Source organism: Hyperolius riggenbachi, chromosome 1, assembly GCF_040937935.1.
Source record: "Hyperolius riggenbachi isolate aHypRig1 chromosome 1, aHypRig1.pri, whole genome shotgun sequence".
Lineage (NCBI taxonomy): Eukaryota > Metazoa > Chordata > Amphibia > Anura > Hyperoliidae > Hyperolius > Hyperolius riggenbachi.
The window spans coordinates 213,416,372-213,437,386 of NC_090646.1; the positions used below are offsets into that span (position 1 = coordinate 213,416,372).

Genomic DNA, 21,015 nt, shown 5'->3' on the forward strand with positions numbered 1-21,015 from the left:
GCACGACTAATAGTTGTCCTATGGACAGATTCCCCCACCTGAGCTGTAGATCTCTGCAGCTCATCCAGAGTCACCATGGGCCTCTTGACTGCATTTCTGATCAGCGCTCTCCTTGTTCGGCCTGTGAGTTTAGGTGGACGGCCTTGTCTTGGTAGGTTTACAGTTGTGCCATACTCCTTTCATTTCTGAATGATCGCTTGAACAGTGCTCCTTGGGATGTTCAAGGCTTTGGAAATCTTTTTGTAGCTTAAGCCTGCTTTAAATTTCTCAATAACTTGATCCCTGACCTGTCTTGGACCTGTCTTGTGTGTTCTTTGGACTTCACGGTGTTGTTGCTCCCAATATTCTCTTAGACAACCTCTGAGGCCCTCACAGAGCAGCTGTATTTGTACTGACATTAGATTGCACACAGGTGCACTCTATTTAGTCATTAGCACTCATCAGGCAATGTCTATAGGCAACTGACTGCACTCAGATCAAAGGGGGCCGAATAATTATGCACACACCACTTTGCAGTTATTTATTTGTAAAATCATGTATTATTTGTTTGAAATCATGTATGATTTTCGTTCCTCTTCTCATGTGTACACCACTTTGTGTTGGTCTTTCATGTGGAATTCCAATAAAATTAATTCATGTTTGTGGCAGTAATATGACAAAATGTGGAAAACTTCAAGGGGGCCGAATACTTTTGCAACCCACTGTAGGTGCAGCCAGTATAGGTAGCCAGGTATAGGTGCCGCCAGTACAGGTAGCTAGATATAGGTGCAGCCAGTATAAAGTAGGTAGCCAGGAACAGGTGCCCCAGTATATGTAGCAGGTAGGCCTGAACGATTTTAGGAAAAGATTGAATTGCACGATTTATGCCAGAAATTGCAATTTCGATTTGATTCACGATTTTCTTCAAATCAAGCTTCAGCACTAAATTCTCAGTGTGAGTAACATTTACAAATATACATTGACAGAAAATGACGTTATACTATCAAATTGATAGTATGTTGTCATTTTCTGTCATGTTTGTAAATGTTACTGTACATTGTGAATTTAGGGCTAAAGCTTGATACTGTACTTACCACCTCTGGACGCAGGCAGTATCCTACCCCTCATAGTATGTATGACCACTTTGGCGATCACTTTGTCGTTGTTTCCATGATCACGATTTCGATCTGAAATCGATAAATTGTTCAGGCCTAGTAGCAGGTATAGGTGCCACAATATAGGTAGTAGGAATGAGTAGGGAGGAGAGAGTGCAGATGGCTGCTGGCTGGGGACACAGGCCTAGAGCGAGCGATCGGGTGAGTAATTACACTCCCAACCACTTCTCCAGCATTATAGGGAGGCAGAGGAGGGGGGCCCATGTGGATGGAGGGAGGAATGATGTCAGCCCTCCTCCTCGCTGCTTCCTGGGGGCCAAATTGCTAATTAACGCACCTAGTATGTTGTTGGCAGTTAATGGCCTTCCTGCCAAAACATACCTAGTACGTGCTTGGCAGGGATTGGGTTAAACAATACCAGTTGCCTGGCAGTCCTGAACATGTGGCTCTAGCACTTTTAGCCATGGACCCTAAACAAGCATGCAGCAGATCAGGTACTCTGACTTAGGTTTGACTAGGTTAGCCATATGCTTGTTCCAGAGTTTTGACTCAGACACTACTTATGCCAGAAGATCAACAGGGCTGCCAGGCAACTGTCTTTGGTACAAGGAAGGCAAACTCCATATCACTCTCACCCCAGCTACTTTAAGAGTCCAGGAGATCTAACAACATTTACAGTATAGCTATAGGTGCCTTCAGTATAGATAGCTAAGTATAGGTGCCTTCAGTATAGATAGCTAGCCTGGGTGCCACTTACCTCTTTCCAGCGGCGGCTTCTTGGGCTTGTCCTGGTCCTCCCTCCTGTCTGGAGGGTAGATGAGCAAACTGGCAGCTGACGGAACGCTCTGGCAGGCGAGGGGCGACAGGCAGTGTGCGTGGATGCGTGCGTGTATGTGTTGTGCCCGGCGCCGCCCCCAGCTATGACATGTCATGGCAGAGCCGCCCCTGGCCTCTCCTCTTCAGCCACGCCGCCTCTTTCCTCCCCTCCTTTCCGATTGGCCACGATCGAGATGAACGGCGGGCAGCAGAATTTAATGGGGTGCATTCTACAGGTGTCAGCCGCAAAATGTACTGTTACAGCAGCAGAAGAATGTGTGCATCAAACACCAAGTTAAATCTGACACATCTGGCTTTGCAAATTTGGCCTAACTAGCTTAATCATGAGGCATTGCTCATGCAAATTTGCATTTGCTTTCGCATGCCATAATATGCAGGGTCTAAAATGAATTTACCGCAAAACAGTTGCTCTGCGGGGATTAGTTCACACAACATTTAGCACTATCCAGGGGCGCCACGGGGAGGCCCCCATGCCCCATCAACCGGGGAGCCGCAGAGCTCCAAGCCCTCTCACTGCTCGGAAGCCCTGTAGCAGCACCCCGGAGGGAGAGACTGGGAAGTACAGATGACCTCTCCAAGTGTGGCCAGCGTCAGGAAGAGTCGCTCACACCCACCTTACCAATAAACAGGCACCTACTTGGCAAAAAGTAATGTGGCACGGCCATATGGCTGCGATCTAGCAAGCAGGTGGTCGCAATCCACCGGGGGATCGCGATCGACTTATTTATCACCCCGGGTCTAAACCCTTTATAGGCAATCCATTCCTCCCAGATGGCTTTGTATTTGTCTCGATTTTTAATTCTTGCATAGAAGATTGTATTGGTCAGCATGACCAGGTCGATTCTGTCTTTAACCAAAGAAAGGGGCAGGTCAGGGGCCTTCTATTTAAATGCAATAGACCAATGGGCTGATAATGGTATATAACAATACATAACACAAAAGGCTACTGGGAGTCATTACTGAAATACAGGAGAACCTGGGAAGGCAATAAGATAGACTGACTCATGGAAGATTTTCTCAAATGGCACACGCTCATCCCAAAATGTAACTGCAACTGGCTATTCCCAAAATATATGAGCAAGGGCGCCCCTACCGCGTGCCTGAAAAAGGGGCACGAGGAAATTTGAGTGCCCGATTTCAGCAGGTAGAATATTTAGCAATATTCTCTGTATTAACAGGGTACATTATCATAGTAAAATACCTGTCAATAATACCAATATTTTACTACAACTTAACCTTTCACACAGAACCCTCCCTTATCTATGCCTAACCTTAACATTCCCCACCCCTAACCCATAAAATCACCCTGCATGCCTAACCCTTAAAAAACATCCCCCTCCACTCAGAAATAAAATGTCCAAGAAAGAGCATATAAAAAAGTCAAATCAGGACATGCTTTTTTGAGTAAATTGTTTTCAATGCATCCTACATAATAAACTCCCTATCCTGCGTCTTCCTGGGTCCGTGTGTTGTGCCTGGCACGCATGCATGGCACGCAGACAGACTTAGGACAGTGGCGTGGGGGTGGACGTGTGAGTGCGCGTGCACACGTGGGTCACAAATGTGCGTAGATGTTTGTCGCGGCTGCGCACATTGCAGGGGGAGGGTTGCGCCCAAGGCCTTGTGCCTGTTTTTCAACAGGCGGGCCTTTTAACTTGTATCCTTATAATAGATGAGTTTCTCCACCAAGAGAAAACGCTCGCCTGAGTCAACACATCGAGAGGCGTTGGGGGCCGCTGTACACAAGCTAGATTCTTGGCTCAGGAACCAGTCGCCCCTGATGAGAACCGTTGTATGTGTGTAAACAATTTTTTACAAACAGACTTATGCATTTTAGTTTTATTACCTACACAAGAAAATACTGTATATTCTGGCGTATAAGACTACTCTTTAACCCAGGAAAATCTTGTCAAAGGTCGAGGGTCGTCTTATACGCTGGCCGGGTGTCGTCTTATAGGGCAGGTGCTGAAACTTCCAGACCGGACTGGAGAATCTGTGGTTGCTGCATATGGTGGAGGGGAGCACAAAAACGTCCGCAGCGGCATTCCAGCCGTATGCAGCGACTGTATGAAAGCAGCAAGGGCGGTGCTGTAGAAGTAGTCTTAGAGACAGGGATAGCTTACCAATCCAAGCAAGCTTTGTATACAACAACCACCCAATCGCCGGTAAGGTATATCACTTGCCGTGTTTGGCTGGTTTTTGTATATTGGGTACCACACATAGTGCAGCATCAGTATCTGTACCTGTTTATACAGTATAGCGCCAGTACATACAGTACAGTATACAAATGTCCAACAGTCAAGAGGAATAGTCTTATACGGCGAGTATATCACAACATTTTAATTTTAACTGGAGAAGTTGGGAATCGTCTTGTATGCCCAGTCGTCTTATACACCGGAATATACGGTATTTTGATAAATACAATGATACAATACAGTAAATAATTTCCCCATACATTGTATTGTAGATGCCATTCAGAAATGGAGGAAGGAAGGCCGGATTGCAGTGTGGATGCATGTACCAATAACCATGAGTGGACTTATAAGCTTTGCTGCTTCAGAAGGGTTTACATTTCATCATGCAAAAAATGACACCTCTACACTGACTCTTTGGTTAAAAGATGGGCCAAGCCGGCTTCCTGCATATGCCACACACCAAATAGGAGTGGCAGGTTAGTTGACGCTTTTTTTTCAATATGTCAGTTATTGGATAGATTATTTATCTGTATTATTATTATTTATTGTATTTATAAAGCGCTAACCTATTACACAGCACTGGATAATAGATACATACAGTAATACAAGAATGACAAACGTTACAAGGTTATACAACATAGAACAAAGTTCTACAAGGCAAACAGGGTGCAAGATACATGATCATGCGTTTATGGGCTGTTTAGGTAGATCCAGCAATACAAGTATCAGGCTTGGGGCGTAACAATAGACCCTGCAAGGGATGCAGCTGCAGGGGGCACCATGGAGGTAGAAATTTATTTTCCCTGTCCTGAGAGACTGACAACTAATGGCATGGAGAGAAAAAAAATTCTGCTCTTTGCAAAGTTGTTCTAATGACTGCATCTGCTCAGCCACTGATAAGGAATCATACAAACTTTTGCAGACAAAGATTTGTAGATAGTCCCTATTCAGTGTGCAGCAGGGTCTTATGTACAGCACTGCTCTACCCTCAGCTTTTCTACCCCTCCCCAAGTGCTCTGTACTGTAGTGATACCGGAGGAATCTACAGCGCCATAAGAGATGGACAGAGTAAGTGTAATAAGCTGAGGCTGGGAGTACACTCATCTGTCGGTTTTCTGTATGGGTTTTCTACACACCATGTGTCTTTGTATGTGTGAAAGCATGCACGTTTTATCACAGAAGCTAATGTAATTGGTAGAGAAAATGTGTGCAGCACTTCACTGTTGTCTGTTTTTATCTACACGGGGAAAACACATTCAACTGTGCACTAGCCAATATACAGTGGTTTGCAAAAGTATTCGGCCCCCTTGAAGTTTTCCACATTTTGTCATATCACTGCCACAAACATGAATCAATTTTATTGGCATTCCATGTGAAATGGGAACGAGGCCTCAGAGTTATTATGCACATTCCTGCACCCAGTTTATCAAACACTGTAACATGTACTTAAAGTGGACCTGAACGCTTGCACAGGACAGAAGGAAAACATAGAGAAATGAAAGCTGTATGTATTTATGTCTAATCACAAGTTGTAATTTGATCTCTCCCCGTGTCACCTGACTGCAACGGCAGATAAGCTCATTTTGAAAGGGATGTTACAAATATGTCTGCTTCCATGAAAGAAGGAAGTAGACATACTGCAGATTTATTTCAAGATTTATATCAGCTGTTACAAATACATGTTTTTTGTTTAAAAGTTATTATGCGGTTGCGTATTAAAGTTAATACATTTTTTTTCATCAAATGTATTTAAAGCGGAACTGAAATAATAAAAAAAACAAGTGCTTGACTTACCTGGGGCTTCTGTCAGCCCCTTCCAGTTTCCTGTCCTGGGCCAGTCCTCCATGATTCAACGTTCTCCTGCTGCCAGCACCTTTCGCTTTGGTGGACTCGGCAACTGCGCCTATGCGCCCGAGTATCTTTCTAGCGTCCTGCGCTAACAGCGCATGACACTATTGCGGAGAAAGATACTGGTGGCCCACGGAGCGCAGGCGCAGTTGCCGAGTCCACCGAACTCAAAGCAGCTTCCGGCGGCAGAACAGTGAATTGTGGAGGACCGGCCCAGGACAGAAAGGCTGCAAGGGGCTGGCAGAAGCCCCAGGTAAGTGAAACACTTTGTTTTTTTTATTATTCCAGTTCTGCTTCAATGCTTCAAAATTCATGCTTAAAGGACTTCCGAAGAGAGGGCCTCAGAAGAAGCCTCACCTTGAAAGTCCTTTAACTGCAGAAATATGGACCATTGCGGCACATTCAGCAATTGTGTAATAATAGCATAATGTGCTCATTGCGCTAATAGAGCACCACAGGCTGCCCATGTAATGCGAGTTGCTCTCTTTGCGCAATGCGTGCTACATAACTTGCGCATGCATCGGTAGAATTGATATGCACTAGATGTAGGATTTTATTTTTTTTAAATAATGACATTTTAATTGTGTGTACATCATATATGTATAAAAAAAGTTTTTTTCTTAAAGGAAACCTAAATTGAGAGGGATATGGATGTTTCCTTTTACACAATACCAGTTGCTTGCAGTCCTGATCTGCAGTAGTGGCTGAATCACAGACCTGAAAGAAGCATGCAGCTAATCCAGTCTGACTTCAGTCAGAGCACCTGATCTGCATGCTTGTTGAGGGGCTGTGGCTAAAAGTATTAGAGACACAGGATCCGCAGGAGAGTCAGGCAACTGGTATTATTTTAAAAGGAAAAATACATATCCTTCTCAGTTTAGGTTCCCTTTCAGGCCCCGTTCACACTGCACGCGTTTGTGTCCGTTTTTAAGGTACGCGTTTTGTGTGCGTTTTGCGAGGGCCAGAAAAATCAATGCAAAGGTATGGCCCTCGTTCACATATACGCGTGGCAAACGTATGCGTGGCAGAAACGCATAGTTGGATGCATTTCTGTGCGTCGCGCACAGAAACGCATTATAATGAAAGTCAATGGGCGCGCACTAAAAACGCATGGCATGCGTTTTTGTATGCGTATTCGGAGGTGCGTTTCTCGTCGGAAGTGTAGCTGACATCAGAAGTTCTTCAAAAAAAAAAAAAAAAACATTTGGTATACACCTCTTCCAGGTATGATCAAAAACGCATAAGGAAAAAACGCATACAAACGCATTACAAAAACGCGTACAAACGCATGCGTTTTTCCAGTGCGTTTACTACATGCGTTCTGCACGTTTTCCACACGCACATAATATGAACAGGGCCTAAGGTTCCTTTAAAATGATTAAATTATAGACTTCAACAGCAGGGGGCAGCAGAGTAAGGTATTTTGATCACTTTTACTTGAATGGAAACATGTTGCTACATGTTTTGCTCCTTGTTTATACATTTTATAACAGACCTCAACTTCAATCCACTTTATATAATGAGGCCAGATGGGGGAGTCGGAACTGTTTAAATAATTGATGAAAAACTTTTATGTAGCTCTGCTTCTGCATACATTTGAAAAAAACGCATGTTAAAAGGGCACGGGATAACGGTAGTAGAATACAGGCATGAGCTCTGGATGAAATCCGAATGAGTTTCATTTGGATTTCATCCAGATAATTATTGCAGTTGATGTGGCTGGCGAGGTGGGAGGGGGGTTAAACTTACCCAGCAGCTATCTTCTTTAACCCGTCCAACTTCGCATCTCATACCACGGTCCAAGCCGCATTCACGTGACTACCACGCTTCCTCCTTCCGGGTTGAAGGAGGAAGTATAGTAGTTACGTGACACGGCATGGGACGGATTAACTTCTTGCCGACTGCCTAACGCCGATGGGTGTGGCCGCGGCGGCAGCCCCAGGAACACCTAACGCCGATTTGGCATCAAGTCCTGGGGCTTTGTTTTTCAAGAGTTCGCGTGCAAACTGCGTGCGCATCTCCTGCTCGAGGGGCGGAGCTCCGCCCTGCCTTCAGTCTCCGAGCGGCGATTGCCGCCATCTATTTACATGTACAGCACTGCGATCAGCAGCAGTGATGTAGTGGGGACAGCCGTGTGACACGGCTGTCCCCCTGGGATACAAGAGAGCGATCGGCTCTCATAGGCAGAAGCCTATGACAGCTGATCGCCGTGATTGGCTGGCTGGGGGGAGGGAGGTATTTGAAAAAATAAATAGGAAAAATAGGATCAGACCCCACCAACAGAGAGGTCTGTTGGTGGGGGAAAAGGGGGGGGGGGGAGTCACTCGTGTGCTGTGTTGTTCGGCCCTGCAGCTTGGTGTCTGGTCTTTAGGGGGGTTTACCACTGTGGTTAAGGAAGACAGCTGCTGGGTAAGTTTAACCCTCTCTCACCCACCCGCTCAGCTGCACTAATTATCTTAATGAAATCCAAATGAAACTCATTCGAATTTCATCCGGAGCTCATCCCTGGTAGAATATCGGTAGTTTTACTGATATTCTACTACATTCCTATAGTAAAATATCTGTAATAGTTACCGATAATTTACAATGACCTAACCTCTCCCTATTCTCACACAGAACTCCCCCCCCCCCCCAACTAACTTGAACCCCCCACCTAACCTTAACCCCAACAACTTGTTTAAAGGGGCACGCAAATTGTGGCTACAAATTGCGGCGAAAATAGCAGCAACACTTAGAAAATAGCAGCTACAAATAGCGGCTACAAATTGTAGCCGCTATAGCGGCTGTACATAGAAAATAGCAGCTACAAATTGCAGCCGCTATTATAGCAGGCGCCAGTTTATTACTGTGTGTGCCAAGATTTCTGTACAGCCACTAAAATTAATAGGGGTTATAGCCACGCCCTTTTAATCTTGCAGTGTTTTAAAATGATCCTCTGCTGCTTGCCTCAGTCACAGCACATATAGGTTCCTGCATCAACATCAGCGAAGAATATGCTGCAGACTGATTGCTGATGTCAGTGTGGAGATGCTGGTAGGAAGCACTGTGAGCCCCAATGATGACAACCTATTATTTCACTTTTTGTTATGTCACTTATGTCAGACCTGAACAACTCAGACTGTGTGCGCAGCCTGGGAGTACTGATTGATGGGAAATTAAGCTTCAGGAATCAAATCTCAGCTGTTTTGAAACATTCCTTCTTTCACCTAAGGAATATTGCAAGGATTAAACACCTAATTCCTTCAGAGGATCTTCCAACCCTAGTTCATGCCTTCGTCACATCAAGGTTAGACTACTGCAACGTCCTCTACACAGGCCTGCATAAGAAAGACTTACGCCGCCTGCAATTAGTACAGAATGCCGCCGCAAGGCTGTTAACGAGCCAACCCCGCCATTGCCACATAACACCAACCCTGAGCTCACTCCACTGGCTACCGATAAAATGGAGAATTCTGTTTAAGATTGGCTTACTGACATTCAAATCCTTGCACAATCTGGGCCCTGGATACCTGAAGGACTTGTTGCAACTACATCACACACCCCCCACAATCTTAGATCAAAAGGACGTAACACCTTGGTCACCCCCAGAGTCCACCTCAAAACCTTTGGAGACAGAGCCTTTTGTCATGCTGCCCCTACACTTTGGAACTCCCTGCCACACCCAATCAGGACAGCCCCATCCCTGGAAACATTTAAGTCTAAACTGAAAACCTACCTTTTCAGTCTGGCATTCATGAACATCTGACTATCTCCTCTGTAACACAACCCAGCCTGAAACCCTGTATTAATCTGAGACACAGCTATGCGCTTTGAGTCCTATCGGAGAAAAGCGCTTTACAAATGTTATTGTATTATTATTATTGTACTTATTTGTTTCCATTGAAGCACCCCATCCTGCTTTATTTTTTTAAGTGGATGCTGTCATTGTTGACCTCATAAAAATGCTAGCTAATTTGCTATAAAGATGGTAAAACATGGATCAGTTATGGCCTAATTAGAGATTGTGGCTGATTAGTTATGCAAGCAATTAGGGTGCACATACATCACACAATTTTGTTGGGCGATCAATAATTTTATCGGATCTAAGGATAATCTAGTACAACATGTCCACCTAAGATTGGTCAAAGGGATCAATTGGAAATTATGGAAAATCTCATTTGCAAGGGCTCAATCGTGTGCATAGCGGTAACAGTGTTTGATATTGTGACAAGCGACGGACCATGGCCAGTGTCCCTCCAGGTGTGTATTTGTGTACCTTCCATGCCAGTGTGCAGTGTTGAAGGCTGACCTGTCACACCGCCATGAATCCTAGACTCCTCTGCTGTTCGATGTCACTCTGAACACCTGTACCACGTGGCATCAGCGCCTGTAGTGACATATATTTAATGTGGCACAGGCACTCACGGTGGCACTGGAGTAATCCAGGATTGGCACTGGCATGTGACAGGTGGGCCTTCAACACTGCACACTGACATGGCGAGGGGGTTGGGCACATATACACTTGGGGGCCAACAGCAGGACAATAGACCTTTCGCTGATCAGGTTCGATCAAAGTGATATATCTATTTGCAGCACACATAAGACTGATACATGATACAAAATTGTGCAAAATCATGAACCCTCAGGAAGATAGTGTCATATTTCAACAGGATCTGGATAGGATGGCTATATGGGCACATAAATGGCAGATGAAATTCAATGTTGGCAAATGTAAAGTCATGCATTTTGGTCGTACCAATGGTCTAGCACCATACAAAATAAATAGGATACAGTTGGGGACATCAAACTTGGAGAAGGACTTAAGAGTACTCATCGACAACAAGTTAAATAATCGTACTCAATGCCAAGCCACTGCAGCTAAAGCTAACAAAATTTTGGGATGCATTAAAAGGGAAATAAAAACTCGAGATGCTAGCATAATATTTCCCCTGTTTAACTCTCTAGTAAGGCCACATCTGGAATATGGAATTCAGTTCTGGGCACCACATTACAAAAAAGATATGGCAGTTTTAGAGCAGGTGCAGAGACGAGCAACAAAATTGATACGTGGGATGGAAGGTCTCGCTTACCAAGAAAGGTTAGTTAAACTGGGTTTATTTAGTCTAGAGAAAAGACCCCTTAGAGGAGATCTAATTAACATGTATAAATACATCAGAGGGCAATATAATAGCTTGGCGGATGAGCTTTTTGTCCCTAGGCCTTCTCAAAGGACTAGAGGACATGATCTGCGCATGGAGGAAAAACGTTTTACCCATTTATTTAGGAAAGGGTTCTTTACAGTAAGAGTGATTAAGATGTGGAATGCATTGCCACAGGAAGTCGTTATGGCAAACTCTATACCTGCATTTAAAGGGGGCTTAGATGCTTTCCTTGCGTTGAAAGACACCCATGGCTACAATTACTAGGTAATGCCTAATGATGTTGATCCAGGGATTTTATCTGATTGCCATCTGGAGTCGGGAAGGAATTTTTCCCTTTTGGGGCTAATTGGACCATGCCTTGTAAGGGTTTTTTCGCCTTCCTCTGGATCAACAGGGATATGTGAGGGAGCAGGCTGGAGTTGTACTTTGTACTGGTTGAACTCGATGGACGTATGTCTTTTTTCAACCAAAATAACTATGTAACTGCACAAGAAAATTACAGTAAACCTGTTAACCCTTTGAAAAAAATGTTTTTTCTCAAATGGGAGTTTGTTTTTAAAGTTATAATGGTATGGCTTATACAGTGGGTTGCAAAAGTATTCGGCCCCCTTGAAGTTTTCCACATTTTGTCACATTACTGCCACAAACATGCATCAATTTTATTGGAATTCCACGTGAAAGACCAATACAAAGTGGTGTACATGTGAGAAGTGGATCGAAAATCATACATCATTCCAAACATTTTTTACAAATAAATAACTGCAAAGTGGGATGTGCGTAATTATTCGGCCCCCTGAGTCAATACTTTGTAGAACCACCTTTTGCTGCAATTACAGCTGCCAGTCTTTTAGGGTATGTCTCTACCAGCTTTGCACATCTAGAGACTGAAATCCTTGCCCATTCTTCTTTGCAAAACAGCTCCAGCTCAGTCAGATTAGATGAACAGCATTTGTGAACAGCAGTTTTCAGATCTTGCCACAGATTCTCGGTTGGATTTAGATCTGGACTTTGACTGGGCCATTCTAACACATCAATATGTTTTGTTTTAAACCATTCCATTGTTGCCCTGGCTCTATGTTTAGGGTCATTGTCCTGCTGGAAGGTGAACCTCCACCCCAGTCTCAAGTCTTTTGCAGTCTCCAAGAGGTTTTCTTTCAAGTTTGCCCTGTATTTGGCTCCATCCATCTTCCCATCAACTCTGACCAGCTTCCCTGTCCCTGCTGAAGAGATGCACCCTTGAGCATGATGCTGCCACCACCATATTTGACAGTGGGGATGGTGTGTTCAGAGTGATGTGCAGTGTTAGTTTTCCGCCACACATAACGTTTTGCATTTTGGCCAAAAAGTTCCATTTTGGTCTCATCTGACCAGAGCACCTTCTTCCATATGGTTGCTGTGTCCCCCACATGGCTTGTGGCAAACTGTAAACGGGACTTCTTATGCTTTCTGTTAACAATGCCTTTCTTCTTGCCACTCTTCCATAAAGGCCAACTTTGTGCATTGCACGACTAATAGTTGTCCTATGGACAGATTCCCCCACCTGAGCTGTAGATCTCTGCAGCTCGTCCAGAGTCACCATGGGCCTCTTGACTGCATTTCTGATCAGCGCTCTCCTTGTTCAGCCTGTGAGTTTAGGTGGATGGCCTTGTCTTGGTAGGTTTACTGTTGTGCCATACTCCTTCCATTTCTGAATGATCGCTTGAACAGTGCTCCGTGGGATGTTCAAGGCTTTGGAAATCTTTTTGTAGCCTAAGCCTGCTTTAAATTTCTCAATAACTTGATCCCTGACCTGTCTGATGTGTTCTTTGGACTTCATGGTGTTGTTGCTCCCAATATTCTGTTAGACAACCTCTGAGGCCCTCACAGAGCAGCTGTATTTGTACTGACATTAGATTACACACAGGTGCACTCTATTTAGTCATTAGCACTCATCAGGCAATGTCTATAGGCAACTGACTGCACTCATATCAAAGGGGGCTGAATAATTATGCACACACCACTTTGCAGTTACTTATTTGTAAAAAATGTTTGGAATCATGTATGATTTTGGTTCCACTTCTCACATGTACACCACTTTGTGTTGGTCTTTCATGTGGAATTCCAATAAAATTGATTCATGTTTGTGGCAGTAATATGACAAAATGTGGAAAATCTTCAAGGGGGCCGAATACTTTTGCAACCCACTGTATATTGGCACAGAGAGGAAATTTTACCTAGAAGTCCACCTTAAAGCGGAACTGAAAATAAAAAAACAAAGAGTTTCACTTACCTGGAGATCAAGGAGATTTTGAGTGGGCACACCAGTATTAAAGGTCAGGTGCTTGATATTGTGGCATAGGCTATGCCCCACAGCAAGATAAACAATCCAGTATATCAGCACACCGTCATTGAAGAATTCACGCTCTTTATTGAGCCATTATATCCACAAAGCTAGCCGACAATTGTTTCAAGGGCCGCGCAGGGTCCCCCTTTATTAAGGCGTGTGGCGGTGTGCTGATATACTGGATCGTTTCACTTACCTGGGGTTTCAAACAGCACCTTGCAGCCTTCCTGTCCCGCGCCGTTCCTCCACGATCCTCTGTTCTCCCACCGCTAGCTAGTTTTGGTTTGGTCGCTGGGTCACTGCGCCTGCGCAGCCCTGCAATGCGTAGCCTTGTTCGTGTACCCATCTACAATAGCGTCCTGCGCCTGCAGGACGGGAACACGAGCAAGGATACATGTGGTCAGAGCTGCACAGACGCAGTGGCCCGTCGGCGAAACTGAAACTAGCTGGCAGTGGGGGAACGGAGGATCGTGTAGGACCGGAGATGGACAGGACCGCTGCAAGGGGCTGGCAGAAGCCCCAGGTAAGTGAAACTCTTTGTTTTTTCAGTTCCGCTTTAAACTGTATTGTGGAGAAAACATGGCTGCTTCCTTGTGGGAGTCTTACTGCAAATTGGACATAGAGATTAGCTTAACTTTGACGTGCTTTACCAAAGCGTTAAAGAGACAAAGTTTTGTTTTAACATATGATATCTTTCAGGTGCTGTTTTAGATGAGGACTCAGGAAAAATTCTTGTTGTGCAGGACAGAAATAAGGTAAGCTTTCTTGAAGTTATGCAAATGAGGAAAGTAATTAACCATAGCTTGCAATAAAGGATATTTCCCTTTTACTATAATGGGCACATTTTGTTATGTAAATGAAATGCTTTTTTTATTCATCCAGCTTTTCAGGATAAATGCTAAAAAGCTAATGTTTCAATTATGACATTTTGGTTCTGGTTCACTAAGCTTGCCTGGGCTGGAGAATATAAGTATTGTTGCAGATGTGGACTGAACGTTTGAAGAGTGATTAAGTATTAAAAGGCAAGAGTTCACAGCCTGGGTCACTTCAGACAAGAGCGAGGGCAGTCACACAGTCACAAGCAAATGATCGCAGCCGCAGTGAGATATTTATTTTTATTTTCAATCAGGCTTCCTGGAACATATTAAAAAAAAAGGTGTGCATTTCACTGAATATGGAAAATAAAGTTCTGAAAAATTCCCAACAACAAAATAAGAGACAAGACCAGGAGTCACATTGCAGCTGGGTGGACTTACTGTTCTAATGTAAAGGTGCAAATGGCAAAAACTGGAGTTTGCACGTATACTAAGGGAACCAAGCCCAAGCATTGGTGCATTGCCCATAATGGCTACAGAAGATTTCACTAAAGGAATCCTAGGCATCGACAGTACCACAGCTCCAGCCTTCTACATAGCAGGTGACGCTGCTGGACTGATACACTTACAGTATCCGCGGCAATATTTGAAACATTTACCTGGACATCCCACAAAGTTGTTGTTTTTTTTGTACTTTATGTTAACCTCTTTAGCGGTAATCCCGAGTCAGGCTCGGGATGGAAATCCGGAGCTCAGAGCGGTATTCCCGTGTGAGTTATATGCAGGAGCTGCTGTAGATCTCTCTGAGGTATGCTTTTTCCTGTTTTTAGAGTCTAAAAGCTTGTGAAAAAATGTCACGGATTTTAGACCCTAAATCTGGAAGTACTCCTAATGCCATGCCTGGGAGGTTAAAAAATACCCACCCCACAAGACCTTTGACCTTTTGACTTTAGTGGGCTTAGAATTCTCTGGGCAATAACAGCTTACATGAGGGACAAGGGGTTAATGGGACTTGGGGTAGAAAAACAAAGTGTTTATTGTTTTGTTCTTTAATTAAAGAAAAACTTTCATTTTTGACAAACCATGCATGCTCAATCCGGTCACGCACATGTGTAGAGCTGCCATAAGTAATATTGGTGGCCATTGCATTGCCATGTTTTGGTTGGCCACTAGCTGGCCAGTGCAATGGCTGATGCCCACACACTGCACATTGATATATAGGTAAACCTGTGTCATATAAACATATCCTGCTACTCTGGCATGGTGTGAACTGACCCCTAATATAATTGTGGGCTATGCTTTTAGGTGGTCTCTGATTATAGCCCTCATGAAACAGAATGGGGGCTGTGAACACTATGGAGCTGATGTATTAAGTAGGATACTACATGTACTCAGTTAGGAGTACACTTCTTCCTCTGAGTCTGCCCAGTAATCCTCCCCTGTCTTGTTGCAGAAGTCATTAGCAGCACAGGGCACAAGGCTTTGTCACTCATTTTCTACATCTAAACTAATCCATTGACTAGCAGCAGATATTGACACTACAGTATAACTAAACATGTTTTTCTGCAAGCAAGCTAAAAATATATTTGTCTCTAATATTTGCAATGCATAGAAAAGTGTCATTCCCTCTTACATGTCTCCTATGAACAGTCCTTAGAAGAATTGCACTGCACTAATGTGCATATTGCTGCTTTTCTAGAATGCCTAAACAACTGGGAAACAAAAGGATATATTGGGCCTCATACACTCCTTTCTTATGTTATGTAGACACCCATGTGTGTTTGCAGAATATTTCCTGTGGCGTCAGTCTCTTGACAGTGTAATGTAATTCCTCCTGATAAACAAGATACGAATAAACTATAGGAGGACTGCCTAATGAAAACCACCTGTGTGCAAACAGATTCAAAAGCGTACCTGAACCATGGATGTGTTCTTTTCGGGAAATTGTATGTTCTCCCGTGAAGCATAAAACACTGTGGTGGAGGGGGCGCCCAATGTATCAATCTTATCTAAATGTCCACAATAATATATAAAAATATATATAGGAGAGAGGCAATTGCTTGCAAATGTAGAAGATTTGACACCAGTTCAACTGGTAAAAGATACAACTCTGGTGTAAAATCTTCTGCATAGGTAAGCAAATGCCTCTCTACTATATTTATTTTGTATATATTATTGTGGACATGTAGATAAGATTTTGATATATTGGGTGCCACCACCACAGTGTTTTAGTCTAGTCTAGTCCTCCAAAGGAGGGTTTTTTAACTAAATGTCCTCAGACTTTCCTGTTGCTAAAAATCTTTCAACATTCTCATCGATGTTATAGAGAAAACTTACCACAAGCACTTCCATTATGACCTTCTATGATGATATACAATAGTAACCAAATACGGTTTCCTAATCTGCAGAGTTTACAGTGGGATGCGAAAGTATGGGCAACCTTGTTAATCTGGAAAAAGGGAGGGTGTTGTGCATCCCTTAAAGGGAAGGTCCAAGCCCCTTCTACCAGCCCCATGTAGCCATCCTGTGCCCTCGTAGTCACTCACTGCTGCTCCAGTCCCCCGCTGGCAGCTTGCCGACCTCGGAGGTCAGGGCCGAATTGCGTACATTTTTACACATTCCCGCTAGTGCAGGAACATTAACACATACATTTTTACGCGTTAGTGGTGCAACGCGTACATTTTTGTTCCTGCACTAGCTGGAATCCCTAAAAATGTATGCAATGTGGCCCTGACCTCCGAGGTCAGAAAGCTGCCAACGGGGGACTGGAGCAGCAGTGAGTGACTACGAGGGCACAGGATGGCTGCATGGGGCTGGTAGAAGCCCCAGGTAAGTGAAACTCATTTTTTTTTTTTTGCTTGGACCTTCCCTTTAAACATGCTGCAATTGACTGTTTAATCGCTCAGGCATGTTTGCATGGTAAGTAATAGTGGTTAAGCATATGATTTGCATCTGATTTGAATGCGAATTGTGCAGATAGCTTATTAGAGGTGCTGCACATGTGAGCTGTTGGTCATTTCAGATGCAGCCTGTTGTGGTATGCGGTGGCCCTCTCATCGCAACCTTGTTAATTATCATGATTTTCCTGTATAAATCGTTGGTTGTTACGAGAAAAAATGTCAGTTGAATATCTCATATAGGAGACACACACAGTGATATTTGAGAAGTGAAATTAAGTTTATTGGATTTACAGAAAGTGTGCAATAATTGTTTAAATATAATTAAGCAGCTGCATAAATTTGGGCACCACAAAAAATAAATGAAATCAATATTTAGTAGATCCTCTTTTTTCATAAATTACAGCCTCTAAACGCTTCCTGTAAGGTTTTAATGACAGTCTGGATTCTGGTTGAGGGTATTTTGGACCATTCCTCTTTACAAAACATCTCTAGTTCATTCAGGTTTGATGGCTTCCGAGCATAGACAGCTCTCTTTAACCTCTTGAGCGATAATCCCGAGCTGAGCTCGGGGTATGTCGCGCAGGAGGAGTTCTCAGGCCCTGGTACGCCGATTTGCATAATTTTTTTTTTGTTACACGCAGCTAGCACTTTGCTAGCTGCGTGTAACTTCCGATCGCCGCCGTTCGCCGCCGATCCGCCGCTCACCGCCGTGCCGCGCAACCGCCCTCCCTCCCCGAACCCCTGCGCAGCCTGGCCAATCAGTGCCAGGCAGCGCTGAGGGGTGGATCGGGACTCCCTCTGACGTCACGACGTCCATGACGTCGGTGACGTCATCCCGCCCGGTCGCCATGGCGACCGGGGAAGCCCAGCAGGAAATCCCATTCTGAACGGGATTTCCTGCTTACTCTGATCGCCGAAGGCGATCGGAGTGGGTGGGGGGATGCCGCTGGGCAGCGGCTATCATGTAGCGAGCCCAGGGCTCGCTACATGATTTAAAAAAATTTTAAAAAGTGCTGCGCCCCCTCCTGGGCGATCTTATTGTATCGCCCAGAGGGTTAACTCGCACCACAGATTTTCAATTATATTCAAGTCTGGGGACTGGGATGGCCATTCCAGAACATTGTACTTGTTCCTCTGCATCAATACATTAGTGGATTTTGAGCAGTGTTTAGGGTCGTTGTCTTGTTGAAAGATCCAGCCCCGGCGCAGCTTCAGCTTTGTCACTGATTCCTGGACATTGGTCTCCAGAATCTGCTGATACTGAGTGGAATCATGTGTCCCTCAACTCAGACAAGATTTCCAGTCCCTGCACTGGCCACACAGTCCCACAGCATAATGGAACCACCACCGTATTTTACTTTAGGTAGCAGGCGTTTTTCTTGGAATGTTGTGTTGTTTTTCCGCCATGCATAACGCCCCTTGTTATGCCCAAATAACTCAATTTTAGTTTCATTAGTCCACAGCACCTTATTCCAAAATGAAGCTGGCTTGTCCAAATGTGCTTTAGCATACCTCAAGCGGCTCTGTTTGTACTGTGGGCGGAGAAAAGGCTTCCTCTGCATCACTCTTGCACACAGCATCTCCTTGTGTAAAGTGCGCTGAATGGTTGAACGATGCACAGTGACTCCATCTGCAGTAAGATAATGTTATAGGTCTTTGGTGCTGGTCTGTGGATTGACTCTGACTGTTCTCACCATTCGTTGCTTCTGTTTATCCGAGATTTTTCTTGGTCTGCCACTTCGAGCCTCAACTTGAACTGAGCCTGTGGTCTTCTATTTCCTCAATATGTTCCTAACTGTGGAAACACAGCTGAAATCTCTGAGACAGCTTTCTGTATGCTTCCCCTAAACCATGATGGTGAACAATCTTTGTCTTCAGGTCATTTGGGAGTTGTTTTGAGACCCCCATGTTGCTACTCTTCAGAGAAAATGAAAAGAGGAGGGAAACTTACAATTGACCCCCTTAAATACTCTTTCTCATAATTGGATTCACCTGTGTATATAGGTCTGGGGTCACTGAGCTTATCGAGCCAATTTCAGTTCCAATAATTAGTTCTAAAGGTTTTGGAATCAATAAAAAGACAACAGCGCCCAAATTTATGTACCTGCCTAATTTTATTTAAACAATTTTTGCGCATTTTCTGTAAATCGAATAAACTTCATTTCACTTCTCAAATATCACTGTGTGTGTCTCCTGTTTGATATATTTAACTGACATTTTTTAGCATAACAACCAACAATTTATACAGAAAAATAATAACAATTAACAAGGTTGCCCAAACTTTCGCATTCCACTGTATATTACCCTTTATACCATGTTGGGAGAACATATATTACCCTTTTATACCTTGTTGTCATTACATATATAATCCTTTATACCAGGGGTGCCCACACTTTTTCGGCTTGTGAGCTACTTTAAAAAATTTGCAAGTCAAAATGATCTACCTATGTACAATTTTAGTAGCACACTTGTGTATACACAATGGAAAATGTAGTGGGGTTGGGATCTACCATGAAGCCCTTTGAGATCTACCGGTAGATCGTGATCTACCTAATGGGCATCCCTGCTTTATACCATGTACAGAGTACATATATTACCCTTTATACCACGTTGGCAGTACATACTGTATATTACCCTTTATACCACGTTGGCAGTACATATCCCTTTATACCATGTAGAGAGTACATGTATAACCTTCTATACCATGTAGAGAGTACAAATATTACCTTTTATACCATGTTGGCAGTACATATATTACCCTTTATACCATATTGAGAGTACATATATTACCCTTTATACCATGTTGTCAGTACATACATACACACACACGGTGTGTATATATATATATATATATATATATATATATATATATATATATATATATATATATATATATTGTGGCATGGTGAAGAAAGAGTTAATGGGAACAGTGCTGGAGGGGAGGTACTTTTCTCCCAGGTCTCTCTATTATGCAGGTCTGTTTGCATAATTAGGGCAGCTGGAGCTGACCTGGGAGATAAGTTAAAAGAAAGGAAAAGTGGGCGGGCAGCTGCTCACTCTGGGGCTGCTGGTGTTAGAGCAGGAGCTTTGCAGGTCTGCTCTGTGAACTCAGAGAAACCTAAACAGGTATTGTTTTGGTCAGTGTGTTACTTTTCTGTTCATAGTGCAATAGACAGCCGCATTTATTTTGTTTAAGTTAGTTAGCAGCCGGACGGCTAGGATTTTATTTTGGTTTTGTTACCTGCCTGTACATATTGTAAATAGCCTTGCACGTGTGCCAATAAAGGTGTTGGTGAACCTGAAAAGAACTGTGTCGCCTGTCTGACAGCTCTGAAAGCCCACCCCAGAGGGCAAAACACAACCCATACCCTGTTCCCGTTACATATGGTGGAGGATGCGGGCACTATAAGGTTGTGTGCTGTCAGACTAGGCCCAATACCAACAGAAAGATGGATAAGCTGGTGGAGCAGTTAGTCCTCTCAAACATGGTGCAGAGGGAGACTCAGCAACAGCTGATCCTCGCTAATGCTGAGCAACAAAAGGCGACTGCTGCACAGCGTGAGATGATCGTGGAGATACAGCGCCAGTCACAGGCCATGTGTGAAAGTCTGGCCGCAGCTGTGGAAGCTGACCGGAAAGCAGTTGCGGAGGACAGGAAAGCGTTGAAAGAGCTGGCACAACGTCTTGCTGACAGCACACCACCAAACTCCAGTACAGTGTCACTCGTCCACGTGGGGCGATATCTGCAGCGGATGACCACAGATGATGATACCGAGGCCTACCTCTCAACCTTTGAACGCACAGCGGAAAGAGAGGGATGGCCTAAAGAACAGTGGGCTGGACTGTTGGCCCCCTCACTGAC

General features: G+C 44.0%; 1 protein-coding gene across 1 annotated transcript in view; it reads left to right on the forward strand.

Annotated features, from left to right (window-relative positions):
- The window catches only part of NUDT6 (nudix hydrolase 6), a 72,609-nt gene that overhangs the window by 26,015 nt on the left and 25,579 nt on the right, over positions 1-21,015 (forward strand). The window contains exons 2-3 of the mRNA XM_068280127.1: positions 4,399-4,602; positions 14,138-14,193. Of these exons, the coding sequence (XP_068136228.1) occupies positions 4,399-4,602; positions 14,138-14,193 (260 nt within the window). The remainder of the gene's footprint in view (positions 1-4,398; positions 4,603-14,137; positions 14,194-21,015) is intronic.